The sequence below is a fragment of the Haliotis cracherodii genome, unplaced genomic scaffold (genome assembly GCF_022045235.1).
Source record: "Haliotis cracherodii isolate W230 unplaced genomic scaffold, xgHalCrac1.p SCAF_6, whole genome shotgun sequence".
Classification (NCBI taxonomy): domain Eukaryota; kingdom Metazoa; phylum Mollusca; class Gastropoda; order Lepetellida; family Haliotidae; genus Haliotis; species Haliotis cracherodii.
The window spans coordinates 19,633,137-19,643,147 of NW_027266319.1; the positions used below are offsets into that span (position 1 = coordinate 19,633,137).

At 40.5% G+C, this 10,011-nt stretch overlaps 1 protein-coding gene across 1 annotated transcript; it reads left to right on the forward strand.

Moving 5' to 3' along the window:
• Positions 1-4,464: 4,464 nt before the first annotated feature.
• LOC139446183 (chitin deacetylase 1-like) lies at positions 4,465-7,840 on the forward strand. The gene is made up of 2 exons (XM_071227489.1): positions 4,465-5,284; positions 6,876-7,840. Exons 1-2 carry the CDS (start codon positions 4,465-4,467, stop codon positions 7,838-7,840), a joined length of 1,785 nt encoding a protein of 594 aa, XP_071083590.1.
• Positions 7,841-10,011: the final 2,171 nt, after the last annotated feature.

Consider the following 10,011-nt stretch of genomic DNA (forward strand, 5'->3'; position numbering starts at 1 on the left):
ACGTCCTGCATCTATGTGATGATAAAGCTGTTCTCATGTACCTAATGCAAAATGCAACTGTGAAATGTTTAGAAAACGCTAGCATATGACTGAAATCGGTGTAAAACCATACACACTCACGAAGTGAGAAGGACCAACTAACAGCGATATATTGACAAATCGTTGTTTACATCTTCGACTCGTTATTTCATAAGGTGGGATCTCGAACTTATATCTTTTAATTGTTCCTCACCTATCTCGAACACCTGTTATATCGACGTGTTTCTGCGTTCTGATACCGCACTACTGGGGACAAAACAATCAGTTTTAAACCATCAGCCATTCATCATTCACTTAAACAATACCATCAAGTAACAAAAATCTTGAAAAGAAATTCAATACCACAAATCAAAAACATATTATAAGTAAGGAGGGTTTGGGGAGGTTAAGCAACAACAACTAAATGTGTTCTTGTGATAAAGTTCCGAGTATGATACATTAAAATAAAACCTACAAAATCCATTCCATAATAATAAGACATCTTTCCTAATACTGTTTTACGATATATCATAAGCATGTCTTACTGAATCATTATCAAATTAGTGATGGTACCAGCTGCTCGCGGAAAGGTGAGCGTATCCTGCCTCGCCGGTGGCATCCGTCACAAACACATGCACAGGCAAATCAATTGTTCACCAGAAAAACAACACGGGAACATATGGTTTAAGTCAAAATAGATAATTACATCTGTCATCATCGGTATCTAATTTGGAAATGTCCTCCACCAGTCTGCCATAAAAGTTTTACCGTAGTCTTCACTGGAGTAATTTCGTTATTACCTTTTGTACACGTGTATAATCACTCACATCATCAATGCAACGTAATCATAACAACCACAGGTGATCCGTACACGTTATATAACATTGTTTTAAATTTTATTCAATATGAAAAGTTGCCTTTTTGCCTACCCCCTATCTTAAATGAGTTAGTTTTTATCTCGTCTGCAAAGAACGAAATCGCATATCAAATATTAAGATCAGTGACAATGCCTCCAGATTGGAAACCCTTATGGCAACCAAGAGGGAGTACTTGATTTGTATGAGTATTTGATTGGTTTATATGAAGCTAGGTCTGACATGACCTTGAGGACTTGGTCCACTTCAATCACCACCGAGGCCCTTTAAACCTTTTTTCCGGCTTTGGCCACACCAAGGTTAGCTAATTATACCTACCTCCCCCGTAAATAGTATATTCTATGGAAGGCAACTTGCATAAATAGGGATTTCTATAGTGATTAAATTCCTATTTATGCAACGGACCAAATTAAAGAGATATGGTGTGATTGTTTTTTGTTTTGTTTTTCTTTGAAAATTGACATTGGTAAATGTCCTATGGACATTCGGGCACGATCAGGGATAACTTTGTTAACCGAAGGGTTTAATTTATTTAGATCTAAACATTTAAACATTTTGTTGTTAGACATAGTAATCAATACGCATATATAAAATGATAAAGAATTTGATTTCATGTCGAGACAGTCAAATATTTAGATATTCTCGTTGTCAATACCCTCAAGATGAATCACCTATCATATATTAAGAGAACGCAATAACATTGAAAGTATATTTGTCCAAATTTAAAGGTAATTGCTATAGACATCATATTGTTAGACTTGCACTTATTAGTTTAAAACATAATTTCTAGATCATATAAAGAATTAGAACAAGTTGTCCATTTTAGAGACTGGTGTGCTGTCCACATATCTAGACTTGCCTATTAGGAGGATAGAATTATTACACATCCATAGACCTTTCTTTCCGTAGAGCCTTGGAGCAAGTCTAATCAAATTGTGTCCGCAAAAAATATATAAGTTGAAATAAGTGACGATATGAAACATATATGTATTAAATCTGAATGAAAGCTAACCTTGCAGCAAACAGGACACGAAAACGTTAATAAATCTTTGGTTTAATTTTGAATTAAATGGATACTGTTTACTTTTGCAGACTGGAGAAAATATTGACACATTTTTCGAAAAACTTACGTCATCGTCGACCTCACGTCTATCCGTTAATGATGACATTTTTCAGTTCCATTTTTCTATCGTTTGGCTGAGATTTGAAAACGTCTTTTTCGACAACGTATAGATTTACATACACACACGAAATGTCAATCTTTTTCATGATAAGTATTTTTCAAACTTTGATTTACATTCTCCAAGCCTTTCAAGTTTTCCAATAATCCCAGTGAAAAAGGACAGCCTGAGTGACGACATATTAACACATCTGCTAGTTCACATTCTGGGAAAGTATTTTCAACAAATATGAACACTTTGGCGAGAAAGACGTTGTGGTAAACAGGGAAAATATAAGGCTACATGCCGGCATAGAGAGGTAGAATAACATATTTGTATGAAGAGTTTTTATATTTCACGCCAACAGCACCATTGTATACGCCTTCATATTCCACAGATGAAAATATTCATTAATCACGATGAAGAAACAAATACTATCATGAACTAGTTTCATGCTCGTGACGTAATACATGTAGGTAAATAATGTAAAAACATATCTGTGTCATCGAGTTTTAAACAAACGTAGAGTTAAAAGTGTGCAGAACTTATTTCCATCTCTTTATTGTCTGAGTCAGGGTTCTGTGCTGTCCCGAAGAAAGCGGTATAGGCACGGTTCAATATCTCCCTCACTGATAAACATCTGTAACCGCATTCCTCTCCCCATACGTAGTGTGTTTGCCTTCAGTTTAAATATCCCCTGCTCTTAAAGTGCATGATAAATCTTTCTCATGCACATATAAAGTTATACATGGTCAGGCAATATGTCGAACATAAGTATCTTTGAGAGAGAGAGAGAGAGAGAGAGAGAGAAAGAGAGCAGACAGAGAGCAGACAGAGAGAGAGCAGAGAGAGAGAGAGAGAGAGAGATTATACATGGTCAGGCAATATGTCGAACATAAGTATATTTGAGAGAGAGAGAGAGAGAGAGAGAGCAGACAGAGAGCAGACAGAGAAAGAGCAGAGAGAGAGAGAGAGAGAGAGATTATACATGGTCAGGCAATATGTCGAACATAAGTATATTTGAGAGAGAGAGAGAGAGAGATAGCAGAGAGGGAGAGCAGAGAGAGAGAGAGAGAGAGAGAGAGAGAGAGAGTGTTTAATACCAAAATACTGATTGTTCAAACGGTTCTTGCAAATGAAAATTATTTGTATTGAAACAGATAAGAGAGCGAGAGAGAGAGAGAGCGATTAGCTAATTTCAGAATTTGTCTGATTTCGCAAAGAAACGAATATTTATAAATATTGCCTTCCATGCCATGCCATGTCACGATTTTGCATGGAAGGAAACCGATGCTGTTATAAGTTTCAGGGTATATATTCATTCCTTACCTAAATGATTTGATTCAATTGTTGACAAAATGCATTCACAATGCACTAGTCTTACAAAACAAAATACGAAGGTTGATAGTGACACAATACCATATTTATAGAAAATATCAAATATACAGTAACCACTACCTTTCTTCATCCCTTTTGCACCGAGTGTACGACTCGTCATTAATGCGGGGAATAGAGGAAACACAATCGGGAAACTAAACGATTAAAACAAAATATGTTATGGTAACAAATAAGCATGACATTTCGTCGGATTTGGGTGTTTAAGCGGATTTCGCAAGGTGTGCTTCCTCTTGTATGGACTTACAAGTGTGACCGGGATTACCTGCATATAAGGACACGTCCAGGTGTACATTATAGCTTTGCTCTATGTTTTTTTTACACCAGCATATAAGTATTGTTACAGTTTCTCTATTTATTTACGCTCAAATCAGTAACACTGTTTGGAGGTGTGCAGTATTGTGCATATTTCACTGAAATTTATTATAAGCTATATTTCAGTTGGTGATATCTGAAATGTGAATCATGTTTTTCCATGGGAATATTAGAAACAATTTGCGTATACAAAACGAACGGTTGTTCTGCCTGTTTCTGTCAAGGTCGGAGTGGTTTTAGAGGTCAGAAACTATACATGGTATCAGGTGTTGGGGCGAGCGCAATTTGAAGGCTATCAACACTTAACGGCCACCGGCAGTTGAGGGGTCTGTGACGGGGCCCATGCCAAGTGTATTTGATTTTGCTAGGCCCAATCCTGAATCGCGGCAAAGTGCGACCAGTGCAGGCAAAGACGCTCTTGAGAAAACGTGAGTTGCTTGTCTGCCAAACCTGTTGTTTGTCCGAGGAAAACTGTAAGTGGATAAATCGCAGACAAATATGTAAACAATGGTTGGAATTGTTTCAATCGTCCCTGTGTGTTTTGTATCCATTATAAAAGGCCGCGCGGCACAGGTTAGAGGCACAGTCAGCTCAGCTGCTCATTCAGAACAGGTGGAATAGATACACTGCAAGCCACACGGCGAGCTACACTTGTCTTGAAAACTACACTATATCTCGGAGTTATACTGAAGTCTACCATCATGATTCCTCAACTTGTCGTAGGAGCCTTGCTAGCAAGTCTTGCCTCAGCAGCAGTCAAGCTTGACATTAAGTGTTCCGACCACGGAGCCTTCAACTGCCACTCCTCGGATGCCGGAGCCTTCACCAGATGCCTTGACGGTCAGCTCTACGAGTTCTACTGCCCAGATGGACTCCACTTCAACACCCAGACCCAGACCTGTGACTGGCCCGAATCTGCCGACTGCAGCTACAAAATCGGAGGAAGTGCCAAACAAGTGAAGAAAGTGGCTGAATCTGCTTCAAAGGTGGGTGGATCTGCATCAAGCGGTTCCAGCGGTTCCAGCGGTTCCAGCGGCTCCAGCGGCTCCAGCGGCTCCAGTGGTCATGGTGCTACCCCCCATCCCTGGTGGAGACCAAAGAACGTAGACCCTGCTTCATGGGAAAGAACTGATAACCTCTTCGAGCTTCCATTCGACAAGGACAGCAGCGATGGCGGAGAACACACATCAAACTCTGGCAGCTCTGGTAGCTCTGGTAGCTCTGGCAGCTCTGGAAGCTCTGGTAGCTCTGGCAATTCTGGAAGCTCTGGAAGCTCTGGAAGCTCTGGAAACTCTGGCAGTTCGGGTAGTTCGGGTAGTTCCGGCAGCTCTGGTAACTCTGGTAACTCTGGAAGCTCAGGCGATCACTCTCACGGAGCGGGTGGTCACGGGTCCCCACAGGAACCGACTCACGACCACAAACCCGCCCCACAGCCTGAGAAACCCGTCCATAACCCCATCAGCGCCTCTGCTGACAAGACCCACAGACCAGACCACGGCAGCGTCTCCAAGCCTGAAGGAGGTGAGTCTACTTCGAATATAGAGCGTATAGGAGTAATTACAGTCCGTACATAACGAATTCATACCTGAGTTACGAATAACTGACAAAACTTCAAGAATATTTAGGTTGTCATATTGCAGAATATTATTGAAAACACTCATTAATTAACCCCCTTTAAGATTCTTCAGGACAGAAATAAGAGCAATCATGTTAGACTTGCTTTCATTTTATGATTTTAAGGTGGCATTTATTAAAGACATACAGCTAACACAAGGTTAAGACTTCATATCAACTTTTACAAAAGATCTTAGTGACTCGTAAAAATGTAAAACAATCACATGGTCACAAAGATCAGTCTGGTAATTGCGTAACATGTACCATTTAATTTTGTCTAATCACGTACTTTTATAACTTTGCAAAACAATTACAGCTATTTCCAGACAATTGGTATACAAAAATGATTATTCTGATCCTACTAAATTACTTCAGCAAAGCATGATCGATCATTGTAGTATCACAAAGGAATGCGATTTCGTTAACATTAATGTTTATTGAGAGAATGACAACAAAAATCAAACAGGTATGTTTCATTGCTAAAATGTCCATTTAAATTTTCCAAAAGTAAACATGTATACATTCGTCCAAGTTGGTATTCATACATATATATAGACGAGTGTCAAAACGTTATCGGCTTCGAGTTATTTAATTTAAGGATGCTGGTTTATTGAGATAATCAAATTCAGCTTTCAAAATTCTCACAGAATATACAGGAAACGCTTTTAAAAACAATTGGATTAACAAGACAATAACGACACCATCGGCATTTTAATGTGGATCAAATGCACATGGCATGCATATTGGTCGACACACAAAAGTGATTTGTTTTCCGGGCCATGTGGAGAGAGCTCTAAACACGACAATGTCAAACAGCGTTATTTTCTAATATGATTGCAAACAAATGTCTCTAAATATACCCATGGACATCTGCGTAACGAACATTTATTTTACGTCAACTGCAATATTTTGATTTTAACCTGTTAACCACATGTAATGTCATTGTTTGGGATGTTAATATTAGCGAACCTTGTCGATCTATGCACATACGTTTTAGTACCCTCGTTGTGTGGAAGCACGTGGTTGCCGGGATGGCAAACACCGCTGTCTTCAGTGTTGACACGACAACACAAGGCCGGTTCTACAAGATCAATACAACACCGCTCTTACCGTTGGCAGATTAAATGTTGTTTTAATTCTTTTCTTTTTACAAACGTTCATTCGATGACATTGTACACGGTATTAAAATATTTCGTCTGGAATTGTGTGTACATTTTAAGGAAATAGTCGCTGGATATTTTATTTAAGACGTAAATGAACGAATGACCCAGTAATGACACTAATCCAAATTCTGTTAATTTTCTTAGAACGGGCTACCTGTACAGCAGTACATGCTTACCTATGTTCGCCACTATTTTGCAATTTAAGCCCAATGGAATCTCTTTCGCCGATTCTCTGGCGTTGAAGTTTAAAATTATAGTCTTTTTGAACTCTGTGCTAAATGATAAAATACCACTTTAGATCCAATGGTTATACACACTCTTTACTTTCTCCTCAGAATGTGGCCCCCACAACTGCAAGCTCCCCAGCTGTTACTGTCCCGGCTCCAGCATCCCCCACGGCCTCTCCCCCAAGAGCACCCCCCAGATGGTCATGATCACCTTCGACGACGAGGTCTCCGCCGCCTACTATGGCTACTTCCAGCGTCTGTTCCGTCCCGGCAGATACAACCCCAACGGTTGCCCTGTCCGTGGTTGTCTCTACGTCAGCGGCTCCGGCACCGACTACGACCTGGTGTATCCCCTGTACGCCATGGGTGTTGAGGTCGCCAGCCACACCTTGTCCCACAGATTCCCCCACACCTGGTGGTCCACCGCCTCGTACAGAGAATACTACGATGAGGTCATCGGCATGAAGAGAGCCCTCACCGAGAAGGCTGGCGTACCCCAGGAAAGCATCAAGGGTTTCCGTGTCCCCTTCCTTCAGCTTGGCGGCGACAATATGTACAAGACCCTTTACGATGGTAAATTCACTTACGATACTTCCATGTTCACCGGGGCTGTCTGGGAAGGCGGCGAACCAGTCTGGCCCTTCACCCTTGACTTTGTCCCCGGACAGTACTACTGTCAACACGGCCCCTGCCCACAAGACCAATACCCCGGCCTCTGGGAGATCCCTGTCCAGCGTTGGTACGGAGTTGATGGTCACTCTTGCGCTATGCCCGATGGTTGCACTTCCACTGGTGATGCTGAAGAAGCTCTTGAATTCTTCCGTAGCAACTTCCTCCGTTATTACAACTCCAACCGCGCCCCACTTGGCATTTTCGTCCACGCCAGATGGTTCCACACCGAGCATCACATCGACGCCCTTGACCGCTTCATCGACGAGCTGTTGCAGATGGATGATGTCTACATCGTCACACCGTCCCAGGTGATTGAATGGATGAAGAACCCAACTCCTGTTCATTCAGTTGGCGGCTTCGGGCCCTGGTCTTGTGAGGGAGGAGTTGACAAGAGGAAGTAAGCCTGAAAAAAGTACACTATATATGACGAGAAACAGCGAACTTCGCTGAAAAAGTTCAATGATCTGTTAAAAGATGCACTTAACACCATCAACAATCCCTGTTCAGAACATTGCTCAACGTTTTCAGGTTTTTCAAGTTAGTAGTACTGTCAGGGTCACGTTCCTCATTTCATTACAATTTTAGAGTGTTTATCAGATCATTCATTTGTATTCTAAAATACGAAGGCCATTCATTATGATCCATTTCTCATATTTTGTGATAAATATCTCTCGGAGAGTCAAACATGACTATCATCTATCCACATTCGCCATCTCGTTTTCCTGTGTTCGTATGTATGCCACATCTCTATATTTGATCAAAATCTATATTTTTCTTCGAATTACATACAACGTATGTTTCAAATCAAATAGATGATAATGTTTCTTATGGAATAGATGAGAGGCGGCAAATGCTGCAAGCCGTTAGGACGAGAGACGGATGCATTTATCTGATGCTGAAAGTCGAGGAGAGATTTGATTGTACATAAACCGTTATGTTTGGAGTGTGTGTCTTGAGAGTGTGTGATAAGGATCCTATGCATGTATGTATGCGAATTTTGATTGTGTTGTATATTTACCTCATTTGTGTCACATAGTCTTGCCATTGTATCATATCAGCGGTCACATGAAGGCTGTATATTGCTTATATCCCACTGCAACAATAAAACTTAATTGAAACTATTTGAAAAAATTTGTATTCATTTCATTCACACTGCCGAGTGTTTGACATGAAGGATGCCAGCCCATGACAACAATCGGGACAGAAACGTTAACTAATCATGTTTCACAATTAGGACATTACTTAGGTTACAAACATTTACCTTCTTATGCAAAATGTGAGGACATGCTTACACCTGCGTCATCACTGGTTTTCACTGGTTTATTCATATATTTATCACTATTTGCCTGTAAAGCCAAATGGAACCTGGTTCGAAAGATAATCGCAACTGGTCATCCTCTGACGTTAACGTTTGGAATTCATATGAGACGAGGTTTTTGTTTACTGGGGTGTTTCATTGGGTCGTTGATAAACACCTGGGACTGCGATATGTCCACACAGTCTGGATCATTATCACGAATAGTAAATACGATGCTCTGCGACTGATTATCAGTTGCACTCTATCCTGCTAGGAAGACACTTGTTTCAACCACCTACTTTTCATTTCATTGTTGTCAAATGTAATTATGACATTGTTCCCAGTTGTTTGAATTGATGCGCATGATGTCAAATTGTCAAGCACTGGATTTCCGGTCCAGACTTGAATAGTTACAGACCACCGTCGTGTGTGAGTGCGCCTTTAACCAACAAACACAACCGTTACAACAGCAGTTATATGCAATGGGTGTTCACTTGTCTAGTTCTACAGATATTATACGTGTGAATACTACCATGTAGATCTAGTGAGTAGATATACCAGTGAACATATATACTCTTCGGCACCACATACCGCTGACCTCTCAGTATAGTCAACCAACTTTCACACACTTCAACCAACTTTCACCCAATGTCACTGCAATGAGTATAGGTTTGGCTTAAACAATAAAATTATGATAATTACTTCATGTGGAACATATGAAAATGCAGCGAAATGCTGTTGAGTAGCACTGGTATACACTAAAATGATAGGGTACGGTGCTTTCACTACATATTTCTCCGCTCCCGTGGTAATACCACTGTGGTAGTCGCTTGCGTGATACCGTTTAATACCGGTTGACGTCACATGCTGTCAGTCATGTAGTCATGTAAGTGAAAATGTTAAACTTACATACTATACTCGACGCAAGAATAAACACCTCATTTTTGTTGTGTTGTGCGTCGAGAGAATATGCAATTGTTTATTTTAAAAAAATGATGCAAACAAATTATGTTTTGTATTCGCTCACAGAAGAATGTATGTTTCTTGTTTGTAACCGTGTAGTGTTATGGTTGACATAGAATGACATGGTTTTCCCAAACAACTCAGTTCAAAGGCATCTCAAACGCTTGATCCTCATGACGAAGTTGTCAGGCTTTGAAGGAGGATTTGTATTAGGCGAGAGACCCGACCCCGACCGTAAGTCGAAGTGTCTCATGAGCTAAGACAGCTTATCCTAGTCATGGTTACTACCGTCATCACGTTATCAGTCTCTGG

Bases quoted from the DNA above. Each gene is read 5' to 3' on its own strand.
- LOC139446183 (XM_071227489.1), top strand. From the start codon at position 4,465: ATGATTCCTCAACTTGTCGTAGGAGCCTTGCTAGCAAGTCTTGCCTCA. The intron at 5,285-6,875 runs GTGAGTCTACTT...CTTTCTCCTCAG, and splicing joins CGTCTCCAAGCCTGAAGGAG to AATGTGGCCCCCACAACTGC.